We start from the raw sequence: 19,804 nt of genomic DNA, 5'->3' as shown, positions 1-19,804 counted from the left end.
TCGAATTAGTGCGGTTGTGAATTGCCACTGGTACACGAATAGAACGACCACATGTGTAATCAGATATTTCTAACACAATAAAAACCGTGCTTCCCAATGGAAATGAAGGTCAATAGGCAAACGCAGATAATCGTGATAAGACGGACGGAGACACAGTATCAACTCTGTCTAGCGTCGTGTCTAGATTGCTCCTCCTCTCCACATTTCTCCATAACAAAATGCTAGCTCTAGAGCACGAACTACGATATATTTGCTAGAAATAAAAAATTAATGTAACGTAATCAAACAGAAAGAAATTAATCTCAATTATTGTTATCGAAAATCGTAAATTTCCACTGATACTACAATCTAAATCGTTACATTCATAACCAGATATTGCGAACAAACTTAACTAAAGGCAGTATTTTCTCCTCTGCACTAAATACATTGTATGTCAGGCATAGGTCTTTAAAAAACAGAAAATATGTCCGAACTTATAATTCATATTATTAACTCAACCTCATATTAGAAATCTGATCCTTATTTACTTTACTTATACTTTATATAATACATGAAATATTAAGTTATCCTTCAGGAGAAGAAATAACGAAAAACAAAATGAAATGAATTAAAGAATGATAAAAATGTATTAATAAACGTAGCAAAGGTCTGTAGATAAGATTAGATTATAGAGATATGTGGATTGAAGAAATGAGAAATTTCTGTCTAGCATTGTATGAAAGGATATCGAATTGGAAGAACAATGTTACGCTTTCTGCTGCTTACTTCTCTTTTTGTCTGCGTTCTTGGTAAGTCTTCCGCATGAGATATGAAAGAACAATATTGAAAATATACTCAAACAGATTTTCAGAAACCAGCGAGTGCTAGTTAATATACGAACTGGGTAATGAATAACCTGAAACTGGAATTTGACTCATGTTGTGGAAGTCGATTGATAATTAATACAGCAGTAGACGTTTGTGTAATTTTGTGTACCAATCCTGAATATTTGTAGGCGCTGCCCCACGGCTCAGACGCCCGCGTCTAGACGGCCGAATTATCGGCGGTGTAGATGCAGATATCGAAGACTATCCGTATCAGGTAAAACTGTGACAGTGGACCGGGTGAAAGATTGCTCAAGCCTTTATAATTGTGTGAACGATTAATCCTTTTTACCAATGTTCCCAGCTCTCAGTCGAGTACAGCAACAGCCATATTTGTGGAGCTGCAATCATCAGCGCCAACTGGGTTGTGACGGCTGCGCAGTGCGTCGATGGGTAAGTTGGTCTTCTGCTTCTATTTCCTGACATCATAACCCGATTTGGGTGTTGATAGTCCCTACCATCGTTTACACAAATTCCCTCTCCAACTACTACTGTCGTCATTTATTGGTTTTCAGTACTGTTTAGAGTTTTCTTATACTTGATATTTATTGTAGAAGGGGCAATTAACACCAGGGGAATAATAACGGCTGTAGCTGTAGTTGTAGTAAAAATGACGTAGAGAAACCGCCGGCGTTTAGTTATTATTTTTATTATTATTCTTATTGGGGTGAAACTGATTCCAATTGGTAAAGTAAGTTAAAAAGTAAAGGTATCCCTGTAACAGGCCGTGGAGGCCCATAGGGTTGTGAGATGTTGAGGTTCTTACATTTTCTAAACAATCGGCTCAAAGATGGCGGTAAGGTTGTCAGCCTTACTTGCCGGCCGCCCTTTACCCCTAAAACATTCTAAGAATATTCCTGCTACTCATTTCTGTTAGTTGCTGAGTCGACCCCAGGGCCACACAAGACCATCAACAAGTGTACATGTTGAATTGCATAATTTTGTGGCCCGTATTATGGTGACATAAGCCGATCATGGTAGCCGAGCGGTCTAAGACTTGTACTGTCTTCGCTCGCTCCGAAGCCAGGATCGTGGGTTCGAATCCCACAAAGGCATAGATATTGTTATTTGTATATGTTAATTCTGTGTTTGTTCGTCATATGCTTAGGTAGAGGCTTTGCGACGAGTTAATCACTCGTCCAAGGAGTCCTACCTTCTGTAAAATGATCATGAATCTAAAAATCAGAGGCCAGAGCCAAAGGGGGCTGTAGAGCCAGTAAAAAAATTTACAGTGACATAGAGCCTCTTAACCAAGCACCAAGCTACAGGCCAGTCGACCAAATAAATATCAAGGGAAGTGAAAATAAGAGCTTTTTTAAGAAGGGAGGGCCTGTTCTTCCACTCTACTATCGTAGCCTAGCTGTTGACGGCCAGCCCCTTCCTAATGCAATCCTANACACCCCCCCCGGGGGGGGGGGGGGAATAATCGGAATGCAGGAAGGGAGGGTAGAAGGTGGAGGGAATCATCTCTGAGAATCATTTGCCCATCTGATCTACATCAAAACCGGGACGCAAGTAGAGTTCTGCTTGTGACCTGCGAAACATCGGCCGGTTGAAATAAATCAATATTACAGTTAAAGCTTTCGTTCATAACAAAAGATTTAAAGAAACTGAAATGAAATGTTAATTTATGCCATTTACTAGTATTAAGACAATCACGGCCGCGCCATAGCTCCAGCGGTTAGTCGCTGGCTTCTCGCTGGTTTCCCATCGCTGCGGCCCGGGTTCGATCCCGGGTCTGGTCAAGTGGGATTTGTGGTGGAAAAAGTGGCGCTGGGGCGGGTTTTCTCCGAGTACTTCGGCTTCCCCTGCGAATCTTCATTCCGCCAAATTCTCAACCATCAAAATCACCCGGGGCAGGTACAATAAGCCAATCAGTGGCCGCCGTGCCGAGCGGACCCGGTTGGACTTCACCCCCCACTAGCGAATTAAAAAAAAAGACAGTCATACACATGTTTGCCTCCGTCGGCCAATATCCTTATGTGCCTGTGTGACATCGCATGGCGTTTCTTTTTCGTGCAGTTGTCGGTTGTCAAGCAACATGTGGGTACAGATAACGTCTGCACTGCTAATGCTTAGCAACCAAACTAGAGGCGATGGATGGGAAGCAATGGACGAAAGGTTTATGTACCGATATTGTAGAGGGTATCCGAAAGCATTATTGCGTCACCTTGCTTCTTGTCCACAGATTGTCTCCTTCCCGCGTCCAATTCCGCGCCGGAAGCAGCATCAGAGGCAAGGGAGGTTCCGTCCACCTGGCAACTCAGCTGATTGCTCATCCTCTGTACGATTACTACACAATCGATTTTGATGTTGCAGTTGTCAGGGTAAGTTCTTGTTTTTCATTTGTGTGTGTCGCTCTTCTTGACGGAAGCAGTTTCAGAAGTGCTCACCACACTGCTATCGAAACAAGAATATCAGTGCACAGAAAGAAACAAATTCAATTTCAAATGAATTTACATTATTTTATTAAATAGCTAATTAAATTAAGTGGCAGTCGATGTAACTACTCGGCTACGGACTGGGAGACCGAGGAGTCGGATTTCGATTCGAGGTAGGAGCAAGAATTTTCCTCTTCTCCATACTCTCCAGGCCAACTCTGAGGAGCAGCTCCCTATAAAATGGGTACCGAGTGTTATTTCTCTGGGGTAAGTCGACAGGGGCGTGAAGCTGACCACTCATCTCGATCTAATGCCGAAATTAAAAATGGTAGAACTACTACAATGTTTCCATTCCGCCCTAAATCTTCATGACGTAATGCTTAATTTCTTAAGCCCAGGGATAATTTTCCCTTCTTTACTTTCAATTCAAAGAGTCTTTGCTCTTGGGGATGTTAGTTTTGCACAAATATCTTAATCGATCGAAATGCTCGCATCGCAATTGCCCTAGCATTCTCAGCATGACGCTGAATATATTGTGGATAATTTAGGTGCTTGATTAGTCTAACGGCACAGTAACCGAACCGAACCGAACTGTTTCGAGTCGAAAATAGCCTGAGTCAGCAACACCCTGTAAAGGGGACTCACTTATTTTGCGCACGTCCATGCATTCATCTGTCACATTGTATGAGTGGAGTACAGTGGATTCATAAACGTAAAAGGCAAAGTTGTCCCTGTGCTTAAATAATTAAACACCGCGCCATGAAGGAGTGTGAGGGAGTGGATGTATAGATCACATTTTCTTGAACTCGGCACTAGTTGGAGGTGAGTGGACAGCTTTACGCACCGGCTGTTTTATCCCCGGGAGAAGAACCACCGTTACCCATTGGATGGGAGGCTGAGTTGGCCCCAACACCGGTCTGGACGACTTGGAGAAGAGAAAACTCTTGCCCCTCCACGGATCCGCACTCTTATTCCTGTGTCCCAGTCCTCAGCCAGAAGCTATACCGACTGCACTACCCCGGGTCCCCCAGTGGATTCAAGTCAAGTGAAACGGAATGTATGTTTCCGCTGCGCCTTAGTGAGTGAGATTCAATTCCACACACCCGAATTCGTAATGCAATTGGTCATTCAGTGGTCTCCGCTTAGTGGGGGGTGGAGTCAAACTGGGTGCACTCGGCACGACGACCACTGATTGGCCTATTGTAGCCTGCCCCGGGTGATTATGATAATGGAGAATTTGGTTGAATGAAGATTGGCAAGGGAAACCGAAGCACTCGGAGAAAACCTGCCTCAGCGCCACTTTGTCCACCACAAATCTGACTTGACCAAACCAGGGATCGAACCCGGGCCGCCGCTCTGAAAAGCCAGCGACTAACCGCTTGAGCTATGGCGCGGCCTATTCAGAGGTCTTAGTTCACAATGAAATATCAGACTCAAGAAACTGTGTAAGATACGTCAAGGTAGGTAGCATAAACTCTATTTATCTGAGAAATTTTCCTTGCCATGTTTACCAGCATGAAGATGAATTTCATCAGACCTCACTTAATTGGAGAATTCCAGTAAAACAGGGACATGTATACGGTGGTGGACTGCAGTGCAAATGTGTCCTGCCAAATTTGTACTTTGAAAGTTCTGGGAAGACAGATAGATGTATAATCTGGTACTAGGATCTAGAGGAAATATTTCCTGCAAAGTTGTTCTATTAAATCAAACTTCTTCAGAAATACTTAACGTCTCCTTTTCTTCATCTGGTAACAAAGGGCTATGATAGCCATAGCGTGGTTCACCAACAAGCAAATGGAAATCGGTTCTTTCAGTCACATCTTGAAAAAATATTAAGCCCATTACGGAGTGATTTGGCTCACACATAAAACGTTAATGCTGAGAGATAATTCACACATTTCTCTTTCTGCTACATCACCGTACAATCCATTCCTTCCTATGCACATATTTAAACTATTCCTTATCCTAACCAGCCTCAAATCATTTTGTATTATCTTAAATGTGGCAAATGTGCGGAAATTTATAAACATTGTATTTCCGTCTCTAGCTACATTTTCCACAGATAATTTCTCTATTGGTTGACCACAGTGGCCTTGCAGTCTAAAGCATGAACTGTCTCTGCCTGCTCGAACACTAGGGTCGTGGGCTCGATTCCCACTGAAGACATGGATGTTTGTGCGTTTCTTATCTTTGTCTTTTCCTGTGTGTATGTAGCGACCTTGGACTGGTTGATCTCTCGTCCAAGGAGTCCTACCGACCGTGTAATAATATTACGAAACTGAATCAGAGGACAGGGCCCAACAAAGGGCTGCAGAGTCATTGATGAATGAATGAACGAATTTCTCTGTTGACCGACTCTTAGACGTGGTATCACAATTGTACTGAATACTCGAGAAGTCAGTAATTGAAAGTTTATTGGCAAACGTCGAAATACAACGTCGACTAAACCATAGGCACTTCTTCCTGGTGTCTACTCGTATATGAGCCTATCCGCCACGTCCAACAGTAACTACTCACTTACAGTGATGGAATAAGGACATAAGAACGAGATAAGTCAAAGGCTATCTAACTCCACGGAGTTAAGTGATTGCGAATCTAACAGCTCTTCTCTTCGAGAATGAATTCTCATCTGCTTATGAAAGAAGAGTGTTTTTATCATGGATTTCTATGACATATATACATATATATATGTATCATTCATCAGTAATCTGTCAGACGACAGGTCCACAGTCTCTTCCAAAACAGTTCCTCCACTTAATGCGATCTCAAGCTTTCTCCTTCAAATAAAATATCTTCTTCTGTCCCCAAAGTCATCCAGCATTTATATACATATATATATATAGAGAGTTGCTAAAAATCTATACCTTTCTTATTAAATAATGTACATTAATAATTTATGACAAGTCTTCATATCGACCGATGGAAGCAGGAGAGTTAGATATACGTATTTCAATAGTTCCACCAAGATATTGGCATATTCTGATATCATCATGCTTGGTGGCTTATCAGTTCTTCTCGGTGCACTGACACGTATGACGGATTTTAGGTATACCAAAAGCAAAAATCGAGTTAATGTGAGTTCCGTTGACCTGGATGGTCACTCAATTGGATCTTTCCGCCCAGTCAATTTCCTTGAGAATGTGCCGCTGGGAATTACAAAATGTTATCTGCTGAATAAAGAAAATGTCCTGTTGAATAAAAACTCCTTCCGGTGTCAAGAATATATACCCTAAAACTCTAAAATGGACTCTTCCAGAATATTTAGATATGTCGAAACCCATGATATATTCATTACAAACATAGGGTCAGTGATTGTGCCTTCCAAGTACCATTCTACACCATACATGGATCATTTCGAACGTCGGTGTCTTTAGTTCATGTGACCAGTAAAAGGAGTCGTATCTTTCCACATGAGTAGTCTCTTCACTGAAACCCCCTATAGAATGAGGTTCTTGTGACTCGCGAACGAATTCCTCTCTACTATTACCGCCATCTTCGTGTAGTTTCCCAGCCAAATTCACCACATGAAGTAGAAAATGATGTGGCACGGTTATCGCTTGAATGAAAGGACGGTTCATGTTGTACCAATTCTCAAGTCAAGAAATTGAGCCAGCGCCATTTTGTTGCCCTGATCGTCGGTTACTAATACGAGTCTTCCAGTTAATAGATCATGTGCACTTCCGGCCTTTTCTTTATTTTTTAAAGTGACTCCATCAGCCTAAGTGGTTACTGGGCCCGTTATTTGGGGTGAATTAAAAAAGATAAAGATTCCCCTATGCTTAACTAATTTCGCACTAAGCCATTAAGGCGTTTGGAGGAGTGGATGTATAGACCCATGTTATCTTGACCAGAGCACATTTTTTTTATTGCTAGTGGGTTGGGACTAAGTCCCTTGTACTGCGGCCACTTCTGGCCTATTATACCAGCCCCAGATGATAGGTGAGGGTGATTGTGGAGCAATTGATGGAATGAAGATTGGCAGGGGAAACCGAAGTACTCGGAGAAAACCTGCCCCAGCGCCACTTTGTCCACCACAAATCCCACTTGACTAGACCCGGGATCGAACACGGGCCGTCGCGGTGGAAAGCCAGCAGCTAACCTCTTGAGCTATGGCGCGGCCTGACCTCAGCACTATTTGGAGGTGAATGGTCAGTTCTACGACCCGGCCACTTTACAGCCGGGGAAAGGGCCCCAGGTACTCTTTGGATAGGAGGCTGGGTGGGCCCCAGAGCCAGTTTGGATGACATGGAAAAGAGAAAATTCTGACCCTAGTGGGACTCGAACTCCGAGCCCCGGTCACCCAACACGTAGCCAGTCGCTATACCGACTACGCTATCCCGGCTCCTGTAATTTGGGTGTTTGTTATTGAATGCATCCGCAAGCGCGAGCTGGGAGAGTACAATCTTCCACACATCCATATCAGCACCACTTTGTCTCCAGCAGTTACGCATTCCTCCACTTAAGTATCTCGCCTGCAAGAAAGAAAATAGAGTGACAGCGATATTTCAGGATTTTCGGGCCATTCTGTATGTATCGATGATTTTCAGGTGTCTGTTCCCTTCGCTTTCGGAGTTGCAGTCCAGCCAATTTCACTGATCATCTCTGAACCTGCTGCTGGTGAGTACGGAGTGGTGACTGGATGGGGAACTCTCTCTTCAGGAACGTCCGAACTTTCCACTCTTCTCCAAGCAGTGAATGTGACCATCGCATCTCGTGAAGAATGCAATGCTGCATATTCCGTCTTTGGTGGCATCACAGAGCACATGATCTGCGCAGGCTCTTCTGGTGGAGGAAAAGGCGCTTGTCAGGGTGACTCTGGAGGTCCTCTGGCTGTTCGTGGAGAACTGGCTGGCATCGTATCCTGGGGAGGTGGTTGTGCTCAAGATTCGTACCCCGGCGTGTATACAAGCGTTGCAAGCCTTCGTGATTTTATTACTGAACAAGCCGGAGTAAAGTAGAGCTATGACGTTCATAGACATTACTTGCTGCACATAACACCTTGAAGAGCACGTTGCTAAGATAAAGTTGCTGCTGAGAAGGGACAATTCTTTCCCAGACAGTGGTATTACTCGCCTGTGAGTCATGACTGTTATAGTGTCCTAGATGGGGCCCTTTGCAATGTCTGTACTAGGGATTCTTCAGGGATTTATCATTAAAGTATCTCTAAATATTAACGACTATGTGTTTTTAGAGTCTGTATGTGCAGTGTGAAATTTATAATCAGTTCTTTCTTTTAAATAATCCATACCAACTGTTGTCATGAATCTGCGAGCCAAACTGCTAATAGAATATCGAATTTACGAGTAATATACAAGCATATACGAGTAATATTCCCATGAAACGGCCATAAAGAAGTAAAAATATGATATTATTGACTGGATTAATTATTTACGTGAAGTTAGCAACAACTGGGAGGCCATTTTGTGCACGACGATAAATTTCACTGTTCCATCAGGAGCGACGAATTTCTTGTCGATCGAATATCAGCTTCTCAGAAGGATTTCTGAGTTAGTTAGATGACCTTAAACAGCTGAGCCATTTATATATGAATATTATGTTCTAATAACAGTAAATATTCCTGTCAAATAAATTTCTAAGTAGATTTTAAGAGTTCTGATAATGGTGCATAACGCAAAGAATTACTGTTTAAGTTTTCTATCGTCCGGTATTCTAGAAACTAGAAAATACGACGTTTCGAAACAGGATCTGTTCCATCCTCAGGTGAGGGGGAGACACCCAATCAGTTGGGTCACTTAGAAAGACCTAATCTCAATCATTACTTATAAAATATACACAAGAGGGGAATGCATGTGAATTTTGTGGATCTCTGCTGAAATTATCTTTTATGCTTCCACGAAATGCTTCGTGAAATACGTTCAGATGTGAAGTACAGTTGAGTGCGGGGAATGTACGAACTCCAGAGCCTCAGACGCAAAGCTGATCCTAATAGAAATGACAAGCACGCAATATCTATAATCGCATTGCAAAACTGAAACCACTATCAGCAGAAATCCTGCGGAAACAAGATACTCGATGATAAATTTTGCATTTATAAAATGATACACACCGTCAGAGGCAGCCACATCGTAAGTGTACGCATTACAGGGGCATCCCGAAAGACCGGAAGATGCATCTACTTCTTGATCTCCACTTTGGTCTCGTTTATTTTTGTTTCCTGACGTACAATTCACTTTACTCTAGAAATAGTATTATATTCCAGGATGTGACGTCATATAACCTGGTAGAAATTTTGGGATGTTTCGCAGGAACGCGCTGTTTCCATATTCATACTGAAGAAGAAGTCTTTCTTAATGTTTGCTTGCTGACTTTCTTCACTAAATCAACTCTGAAATGGAGGTAGCGCATTCCCCGAAATCTTCTGTAAATTTCCACCAGATTACACGGCGTCACATCCCAGAAGTTAGTCCCCTTAATTGTCATCGCCACAGGTATATCAAATATTACATGCTTTTGTCTAATTGAACGTTTTCTACATGTACAGCCACAGACATTCCTAATTGATTGCTTGAAATTGTGTTACGAGAGTGATTTAATTTGATATTGCAAGGCATGAAGAATGCGCATGCTTACATTGTACTTCCGACCCCTTTGGGGTAACCAGAAAACATGAGGGTCTCATCACCACCTACAGTTCTCTGAGACTAATATACAGAATTTATGCAACACTTCTCTCCGTGAGCATGTTTTATCCGCACATAACAATTTAAGGTTCCTTATTTCATCTACATAACACCTACGATACGTAGGATAAATCAGATATCCTTACAGTATTTGCAGGGTTGGAGAGAGATTGAGTCCCTTCATATTTTCGTACCACGTCGCTTTGTTTTGCAGCCTCTGATGATAAACGAGCATGGAGCATTAACTGAATGATAAGCGACAGGGAATACAAAAGTTCCCGAAAAATGAAAGGTTTCCCAGTGTCACTTTCTCTATCGTAATTCCGTCATGGACTACCCAGGGATAAAACTCGGCTCTCCGCGGTGAGACGCAGGTTTTTCTTCATTGCTAGTGGGGTGGGGCTAAGTCCCTTGTACTGCGGCCATTTCTGGCCTATTGTACCAGTCCCAGATGATAGGTGAGAGTGATTGTGGAGTAATTGGTGGAATTAAGATTGGCAGGGGAAACCGAAGTACTCGGAGTAACCATGCCCCAGCGCCACTTTGTCCACCACAAATCCCACTTAACCAGACCCGGGATCGAACCCAGGCCTCCCCGGTGGGAAGCCAGCGACTAACCGCTTGAGCTATGGCGCGGCCCTAGAGACGCAGGTTACTAATAGCCTGAGCTATATCACAAACGTAATAAGTCTTTCTCTAATGTGGTAGGTGTCCGAAATTATTAAGTTGTTATATGAAGTACGGTTAAAATTATAATTTGAATTAGTAAGGCATGAAATGAAATGCGATTTGGGATACATAATATTGCAGATAATTTCGCAAAATAAAATGATAAAATATGAGAGTCCCCAAGAATGTCAGAATGTTATTTATCAACTCATCGGTAATATTTACAAAATTATTTAATATTTCTCTTCGTCAGCATATTATATCTGCAAAAGAAATGTTTGCATTCTATCACATTAATATTTACATTTGAATTACAATTCTATTTTGTCCATAAGTACTGAAATATATGAAAAAAAATACAATATATTTGACACAAAACCTACATCTCATTAAAATTTTAAGTGATTTGTTAGTGAAGTACCAGATAAATCCTTAGTGTGGTTCACGCACATCATTCAGCAGTCAAGGATACTGGATATGATAGGCACTAATGATATACCTTATAGGTCAATATTATAAAACCACTTTATTTAAATAAATTATATTTCAGAAATATTCTCAATGTCTTGCAATATCACAGTCCTAGGCCACACCAGTTTCTTTTGTAACGAAACTCCTGAGAGCTGCAACATTGGAGTACACTCCGGGGTACAATGGTTCACCACACCCAGCTCCCCAGGAAACGATGCCGGCCAGGCGTCTCTCAATAACCAAGGGACCGCCTGAATCACCCTGGCAAGAGTCTTCACCTCCACCAGTTACACCTGCGCAGATCATATTCTCTGTGATTCCACCAGATTCTTCATACGCAGCGTTGCACTCTTCACGAGACACAATTGACAAAGTCACCACTTGAAGCTGTCTTGGAAGGGATGAAGATCCTGATGATAGAGTTCCCCAGCCCGTCACCACGGAGCTGTGACCAGCATAAGGTTGAGAAGTGGATAGTGTAATCGGCTGTACGCTTGGTCCGAATTCAAAGGCAATGGACACCTAAGGAAGAATACAGAAAATTCTTAAGAAACACCTTATTCATCCTCACATACGTTTCATGAAGTTACATATATAACTGTAAATATATATGTATCGTAAAATAACTCATTCCATAATCTTAGCACTGAATATTCAACTGCAAACTTGATATTGCTTCTGTAAGGTCAGAGTTCGAGTCCTGACAGGGTCAAGAATTTTCTCTTCTCCAAATCGTCCAGACTGGCTCTGGGATCCACCCAGCCTCCTATCCAATGGGTACCGGTGGCTCTATCCCCGGGAGTAAAGCGGGAGAGGGGTGTTGCTGACCACTCACCTCTAGCTAGTGCCGAGGTAAAGAAAAAATATGGATATATACAGGTATATCCACTCCCCCATACGCCTTCATGACGTAGTGCTTAATTAGTTGATCACAGACAATTTTACCTACAGCTGCACTTCAGTTGCGTGGTGTTTAATTCAGCAGTAGAATAGTTTACTCTTTTCACAATGAAAGCTAATTCTGAAATTCCCAAGCTACTTCTCTATTTAAATAATGATCATGATATAAAAACCCATGCACCTGAAGTAATTGTATCTGGATTAAAGAATTAAAAAGAATTGCAGTAACTTACCCTACCAACAGCGATGTCGAAGTCGACTGTGTAGTAATCGTATCGTGGGTTAGCAATCAGCTCACCTGCTGGGTGAATGGAACCGCCAGTGCCCCTGAAACTGCTCCCAGCGCGAAATTGTACGTTGGAAGCAGAGATCCTGAACAACAAAATTTGCGCGAATGTATATTTGATTTCCTCCGTTAAAATAACAGAGAAGTAAGAATTTCTACTCTTAGGGAAAAATAATATTGTAAGCTCAAAACAGTAATCAAAACTGATCGGTTAGATTATAAACACAGATCTCAGTCAAGTACCTCCAAAATACGAATCGTTTGAAATAAAAGATACAATGAAATTATGAGTCACAATATACTGACAGAATTCTAATGAAAATAAGAATCGAAGTTACTAATTTTTCGTAATTAACATTTTTAATCCAGTGAAATATTATCACAGCCATGTTAGATGGTTTGTTTCTTCTAAACATGGTTATCAGGGTTTAATCCCGAAAACTTCACGTGAGATTCGTTATGGGAAACAGTGGAGCAGGTTTCTTTCTCTGAGTTCCTCAGTTTCCCCTTGCTAATCATGATTTCAATATTCCTCCATACTCATGTAGCACCTCGCCCGTGTGAGGCGCTACCCAACACCAAACCCCATATCCTCGCATTGCCAGTGTCTTCATGTCTGACACGGCACTAGGTTCCTCGCAGAGTGAGGAAGTTTGACTGTAAAGTATCTTTATTGCCGTCAACTTACCCATCAACACAATGGGCCGCAGTCACAATCCAGGAAGTTCCTATAATTGAAGCACCACAGATGTGGTTCCCAGAGTACTCGAAAGAAAGCTGAAAGAAATCATAAAATATTATTTTTCTTCTAATAATAATCCCTTGTCAATATTCAGTTACTTACTTACTTACTCATGGGGCTGAGCCCTTCTTGAGGAGCCGCCAATTCTGCAGCTACTCAAGAATTTCCCAGCATTTTATGAAACCCGAAGGTTCTTTAACGTGTTCACAAGAGCCCTCCACTGGTCCCTATCCTGAGCCAGATCAATCCAATCCATACCCTCCCACCCCATCTCTCTAAGATCCATTTCAATATTATTGACCAGCCTACTTCTATGTCTTCTATGTCTATGTCTCTTTCCTTCTTACTTTCCCACCAATAACCTGTATGCAGTCCTCTTCTCCCCCATTCGTGCTACACACCCTGCCCACCTCATCCTTCTTCACTTGCTCATTCAAATTATACTTGGAGAAGAGTACAAGTTATCTCCCCCATTCGTGCTACACACCCTGCCCACCTCATCCTTCTTCACTTGCTCATTCAAATTATACTTGGAGAAGAGTACAAGTTATGAAGTTTCTCATTATACAGTTTTCTTCAACATTCTTTCAGGTCAATATGCAGTTAACAGATTATATACTTCGTGAATAATGTCTGAAACTTCTGCTCTGTTCCACACACCACGACACTAAAATATTAAAATTCCTTCAATGATATATTTTCATCAGGCTTTTCAATTATTTGGGTAGTCATAGTTTTACCTGATATGGATAGTTAGCGATATCTGCATCTTCACCCCCAACAATTCGGCCGTCAATGCGGGGGCGTCGGTGTCGGACAACGGCACCTGAAAATAATTAAATTTAGCGTCCAGAATTAAGCAGATTTGTGCCACATGTTTAACACGTAAAATGTAAATCATTTACATTATGACAAATGACTTACTACTGCAGACAATGACTCTAACAAAAGACAGACCCGTCCTCTCGTCAGAGAGGGCGCCCCACAATAAAACAAAAACAAGACCGTAACTGTCAAACTGTAATAAATATATGGTCATGAGTCCAAGACGGGGCTCGACACTAGGACCTACTGACTGACTGACTGTTGGATCCGGAACTTTCAGGCTCTAACAGTTTTAACTTCGCTTTGAGATCTGAGGTTCTTACAGCAGTGAAAATAGAGATTACGGCATTCGGTGTCGATACACCATGTAGCTTCGCCAATGATTTCAAACGTTTCGAAAGCACCAACTCCCTCTATAACAAGGAAAGCAAAGCGAGACAATTTGGGATGTAGGCAGGTTATATACGAAAGGCAACCAATGGGAATAGGAAAGGAGAGGCCAGATGGAGGCTCTAGAAATCATAACTTTCAAGGCAGGCTTATTAGCAGCAACTTCGAAGGTCAGGAACTCTTCGGAGCTAAGTATAATGGAAGTGCTTCCTTTGTCTTTAGAGACGGAATTTCCAAATTTCACTCACTCCTACTCCGAAAATGGAGACAGCGGTTTCTACCGAAACGCTTGTAATGATTATGATACTGCAGAGTGTCATAACATAGTCGGACAGAATCCTAAATATATTGTGTACAGAATACTTACCCAGGCTGCAAGCGACGATGGATGCAAGTACCAGGAAACGAAGCATGTTGCTGGTCAGATCGTTACAGGACTACTCTGTCTCGCTCAGTCCCTTCGCAGTCCATTTATATAAATTGAGAAATGCATGGTGTATTTTTCGCTGGTCATTCAAGTGTGTATCTAGATATCAGAGATTTATCTACTTGCTTTCATTTTGATAGGAAAACCCCATTTCTCGTAAGTATGTCAGGAAATTCTCAGTTATCAATAAGAGTGAGTAAATATTTAATCTGAAAATTTTCCAATTACGTTAATTCAAGAACTGCTGTTCCTTTCCATTTAAATACGCTACAATAATTTATCGAATAGTCTCTTACGCATTTTAAGAATGTCCAAGAATTTAACACCGCAAAAGAAATTATTTAATCACACACTTTTAATAAGTGTTAACTCTATGGAGCAGAGTCTTTGTTAGGAAGTTGATCATCGCTAATCTAGTAAAGGAATTCCCGTGTGTACGGAAACCGAACGTGCATTGCCATGCCCACCAGAGATAACCGCTGGCCCCTCTCCTCAGCCTCACAAATCCATTCCAGAGAACTCCTCTCCAACACTTTTTCTATAACATCAATTTTAATATTATCCTCACATCTATACCTACGTCTTCCAAGCGGTCTCTTACTTTCAAGTTTTCCGATCAAATTTTGTAATTATTTCTCATACCTCGCATGCGCGCTGCATGCACCTTTCCTTTGAGCATCGAATAATTCTATGTTTCTTAAATTTAAAACTTAATGAGTCAATTTAAAGACATTCATGAAAAAGTTTGGCACTAAAACTCCTTAAAATCTGAGTTGTTGATGTCCTAATTATGACAAATTTCTGTTCCGCCTATTACGAGCCTCATAATGGCAATGTTTCTAAACATATTCATCTGCCTTGTCTGTAAAACCTGCTCACGTTGACATCGGATTCTGAGCTGTCACTCAAATTTCCAATCACGTGTCCGAAATGAGTGCCTTCTACCCACGATTCATTTCTTCCCATTACTACACACTTAATTGCAAGATATTTTCTACACTAGAACGTGATCGGCTCTGTGGTCTAGTGGTTAGAGTTCCTGGCTACAGATCCAGAGGTCCCGCGTTCGATTCCCGGCGCTACCAGATTTTCTGAGAAGTAGTGGGTCTGGAACGGGATCCACTCGGCCTCGTGAAGGTATTGGGAAGTTATTTCACGGAAGTGGCGGCTCCGGTCTAGAAAGTCGAGATTAATGGCCGTGGGAATTCATTGCGCTGACCACTCAACACCCTCTATCCGTAAAAGTTGGCACTAACTTCGCCGAGAAGCGGCTGTCGCTCGCTCGGCATAGACTGAAAGACCACGAAGAACGGGACCGGTTTGAAAACTGAAATTGCATAAATTTGGTTAAGGCAAAATCTCGGACCAAATAACTCATAATATCATACGGATGTTGTGTTTCCAATTTACAGTGATGTCCAGGCAGAACTTACGAAGCCTGTCTGCCTACTGTGCAGGATTTGCTCGCAAAACAAGAAAATTCATTTACTTTTGAACCCTTTGGCAGCCCTGCAGAGCGTCTGTTAAGTTCGCCATGTCCGCCCGTCTGTTTATGCTTCCGCCCTTCTTACGCAGAAGTAACTCAAGGACGGCTACGTGAAATTTCATGAAATTTTATTCGGAAAAATTTACGAAGAATTATTGGGTCATTTCAATATCCGTTAATATCGGACAGCTTTAACGTCTGCTTGACATGATAATGTAAATACCTTCCCACGTCATCTCGGCCGTAGCTTGCTAAATATTTGTCTAAGAGAAACATGTTTCTAACAGACGTTGTAAAGAAAAATAAAGCAACTATTTTGTGTCCAGTATGCTTCTGCGTAAGTCATGCGGTTAACTAGTAAACGAAGCAAAAGTGGCCTTAAGAATATATTCAAGAAACGCCGGTCACGGTAGTCGAGCGATCTAAGGCATGTACTCGCTCGGAAGCCGGAATCGTGGGTTCGAATCTCACACAAGGTATAGATGTTCGGTATGTGTATGCATTTGCTCTGTGTTTGTGTTGTCCTGTGATTAGGTAGAGGCCTTACGACGAGCTGACCACACACGCAAGGGGTCCTACCGACTGTAAAATGATCATGAAATTGAATCGGAGGCCAGGGCCCAAGGGGGCTATAGAGCCAGCGAAAATATGTATTCAAGAAATAAGGGAGGTTTCCGAAAGAACCCCGAGATTATTGTTGCCTTTTATTTTCTGTAATGATTAAAGGAAGCCGCATAGGTTTATTATGGTTTCTAGCTTCAGGCAACCTGAGTATTATCATCCAGTATTCTATAGACGAATAATAATTTGATGTCTCTTCATTGTATGGAATAGTTCATTGTATTCTTAATTAGGCCTAACTAGTATCTGTAAATTAAGGCACTTCGGAAAATACAGAATGTTTCTTCCCTATTTTATATAAATCACATTTTCTGATCTGATAATAACGGAAATCAGTACGTCATTTAGTTCCTTCTAACAAAAGCCACAGAATCATGCATGAAGTATGTTTCTACAACCTCGTTTGTTACGGCTTTGAATTTAAGAAATGTCTATAACAATGAGTGAAAGTAACAAGGTAAAATTGTCTCTCTGCTTAATTAATTAAGCTTCTCGCCCTGAAGATGTGCTGGGGCGTGGGAGTATATCTCCACTATTCTTGATCTCGGTGCTAGATGGAGGTGAGCAGTCAGCTTCATGACTTGCTAATTTACCCATGCGGAAAGAGTCCCCTGTACACTTTGAATAAGGGGCTGGATAGGCCCCAGAGATGGTCTAAAGTTTGCGAAGAAGAGAAAAATTCTTCCTCTGCTGGCAATCGAACCCAGGCCTTCCATTCCGTTGCTATACAGACTGAGCTATCCATTTTTTCCTATAAAAATATATCTCAATTTATTTGTTTCGAAATCCAGTGAAAATTGTAGCTAATGTAAAAACCACTGGAAGGGAGCTACAGCGGTCCGATTTAAGATGTCATCACGGAATTTGATCTTAGGGGAGCTGCCAGAAACCAAAAAATTCTCAATTCGTGACTCGAACTACGCATTTCCTGGATATAAGACAGAATCTTTACCGGTTGGGCCACCTTATCAGTTTCACGAAACTGAATTGATTGCAAGAAGGGAGAAATCCCTATATAGCTGCTAGGAGCATAAATCGTTTTGCGAGCAAGTTCTATCCTTCAGTGAACTATGAGTAGTTGGTTTCTAAAGGAAGATCCATCTCCGTTAGAAAGATACCGTACTGCATCCCATGTACAGGTAAATTAACAAATGAATGTAGAAAACGAACCAGGCAAGTTAGCTCAGACGACACATATTCTGGTATTCATTCTGACAATGGTTGGTTCTAATCAGGTATCGAGTACCCGGGCTGAGAATTTTTCTAGGTTTACTAAGTCGGTTCAGAAAATTGTTAGTTTAGTGCCTTCATTTTTTTAATTTGCTAAAGGGGAGGGGGGTGGAGTCCAGCTGGGTCCACTCGGCACGGAGGCCACAGATTTGTCTGTTGTATCTGCCCCGGGTGATTATGATGATGAATTATTTGGTGGAATGAAGATTGGCAGGGGAAACCGAAGTATTCGGAGAAAACCCGCCAAATCACCACATTATCCACCACAAATCCCACTTGACCAGAACCGGGATCGAACCCAGGTCGCCGCGGTGGGAAATCAGCGACTAACCGCTTGAGCTTAGGTGCGGCCACTAGTGCCTTAAATTAGTCTTTCGACTACTTTCCCAATTCATTATTGGTTGCTATCCAACCATTCGACACAATGTAGCCTGAGTTACTGATAGCGTCGTTGAACATGGAACGTAAACATCACCGTAGCGGTTATTCACCACCGCAATTAGCTCAAAAATACAAAGCCCATTAGACTCCATTGTGCTCGGGTTTGTTTCCCAGTCTACTGATGCATATTGCATCCGGTTCTTGTGGGCGTAAAGTAAATATTGTCACGTGTATTAGTGAATGTGGACAAGATTTGGATTGGTGAACAGATTTATTGGACATTCACAGGTCGTATCTACAAATAATTATAACACTCTAACGCTGTAACTATAGCACACAAAAAATATCATCAATTTCGGCTTGCTAGTCTTTGCTTGGTAAGGAACCTTATCCTGTTAACACGTCACAGCTAAATACTCAACTACTGAACTCCTTTTGAATTCCCTGACGAATGAATATATTGAATTCTAGTCAAAGTCAAAGTCATACTGTGACTGGTCACCTAATAAGTCTTGGTGTAGAGCCCCTTTTGGGGCTCATGACCAGATATTTATTACTGTTTGACAGTCACTGTCTTTTTTTTTTTTTGTGGAGCGCCCTCTCTGACAAGAGGACGGGTCTGTCTTTTGTATACGCTGCTGGCGCTTGCCAGCGCAGTCTTTCTCAGGTCTGAGTCCCTTGGAACTCGCGACCATGTTTTACTGTCTCATACTTAAGAATTCCCTTTCCGTCGCCTCCTACGACTCGCAGGGTCATAGTGGAGGTATTCGACCACGCCTCCACACAGATCTCTATTGAATTCTGGGAGGAACTCTCTTTTATAACTTCGAGAGAAACGAATAGAAGCCACCACACTGAACTGTTCGTCTTTTGGTCTCTTGTATCCGTTGCAGCGGAAAATAGTAAGCCGTTGCCTAGCAAATGGGCTTCCGCTTCTGTTCCTTTTCCGGATTTCAGGAGGTGTTTGTCTAACCGTTGCCTATCAGATAGTCATATTAGCCACAATATATACATGAAAACGTAATGAATTTGAAATGGAATGCTTTTCCTCTTGTTTCTGACTGCCACAGGAAGACCGTTCTACCTGCTCCCGTTACTCGCCTTGTTCTCTTGAGAATTCCTTAATCTGATGTCCCACGCGATTTTATACAAAATGAAGTATTTGAACTTTGTAATTAAATAGAGTTAACTTGTAAAATCAGGAGTTAGATGATTTTAGGGCCGCGCCATAGCTTAAGCGTTTAGTCGCTGGCTTCCCATCGCGGCGGCCCGGATTCGATCCCGGGTTTGGTCACGTGGGATTTGTGGTGGACAAAGTGGCACTGGGGCAGGTTTTCTCCGAGTTTTCTCTCAGTAGTAACACAAGTATGAGTATCATAGAAGAAGACTGGGACCATGTACTTAGGTGGGAAGAAACAAATGTTTGAAGAGACAAAATTTTTGACGAGGGGTTTAGGAAATAGAGAAATATATGTTAGAAAAATATTA

General features: G+C 41.9%; 2 protein-coding genes across 2 annotated transcripts; one reads left to right on the top strand and one right to left on the bottom strand.

The window, feature by feature from the left end:
• Positions 1–726: 726 nt before the first annotated feature.
• LOC111875233 (trypsin-2) lies at positions 727–8,836 on the top strand. The gene is made up of 5 exons (XM_023871293.2): positions 727–788; positions 995–1,080; positions 1,168–1,256; positions 3,052–3,190; positions 7,795–8,836. Exons 1-5 carry the CDS (start codon positions 743–745, stop codon positions 8,203–8,205), a joined length of 771 nt encoding a protein of 256 aa, XP_023727061.1. The 5' UTR covers positions 727–742; the 3' UTR covers positions 8,206–8,836.
• Positions 8,837–10,747: 1,911 nt separating this feature from the next.
• Positions 10,748–14,596, bottom strand: LOC111875234 (trypsin beta). Its single transcript, XM_023871294.2, has 5 exons — positions 14,539–14,596; positions 13,697–13,782; positions 12,903–12,991; positions 12,162–12,300; positions 10,748–11,550 (listed from the first exon to the last, which is right to left on the bottom strand). Exons 1-5 carry the CDS (start codon positions 14,582–14,584, stop codon positions 11,140–11,142), a joined length of 771 nt encoding a protein of 256 aa, XP_023727062.1. The 5' UTR covers positions 14,585–14,596; the 3' UTR covers positions 10,748–11,139.
• Between the last annotated feature and the right edge of the window lie 5,208 nt (positions 14,597–19,804).

The sequence above is a fragment of the Cryptotermes secundus genome, unplaced genomic scaffold, assembly GCF_002891405.2.
Source record: "Cryptotermes secundus unplaced genomic scaffold, Csec_1.0 scaffold506, whole genome shotgun sequence".
NCBI classification, from domain to species: domain Eukaryota; kingdom Metazoa; phylum Arthropoda; class Insecta; order Blattodea; family Kalotermitidae; genus Cryptotermes; species Cryptotermes secundus.
Note: the sequence above shows the minus strand (reverse complement) of the source record. Positions and strands in the feature narration are given on the sequence as shown.

Coding starts and splice junctions, on each gene's coding strand:
- LOC111875233 (XM_023871293.2), top strand. CDS start 743: ATGTTACGCTTTCTGCTGCTTACTTCTCTTTTTGTCTGCGTTCTTG. Junction 1,257..3,051: donor GCTGCGCAGTGCGTCGATGG/GTAAGTTGGTCT, acceptor TCTTGTCCACAG/ATTGTCTCCTTCCCGCGTCC. Junction 3,191..7,794: donor TTGATGTTGCAGTTGTCAGG/GTAAGTTCTTGT, acceptor GATGATTTTCAG/GTGTCTGTTCCCTTCGCTTT.
- LOC111875234 (XM_023871294.2), bottom strand. CDS start 14,584: ATGCTTCGTTTCCTGGTACTTGCATCCATCGTCGCTTGCAGCCTGG. Junction 12,992..13,696: donor TCGCTAACTATCCATATCAG/GTAAAACTATGA, acceptor GATTTCTTTCAG/CTTTCTTTCGAGTACTCTGG. Junction 12,301..12,902: donor GCGGCCCATTGTGTTGATGG/GTAAGTTGACGG, acceptor TTTGTTGTTCAG/GATCTCTGCTTCCAACGTAC.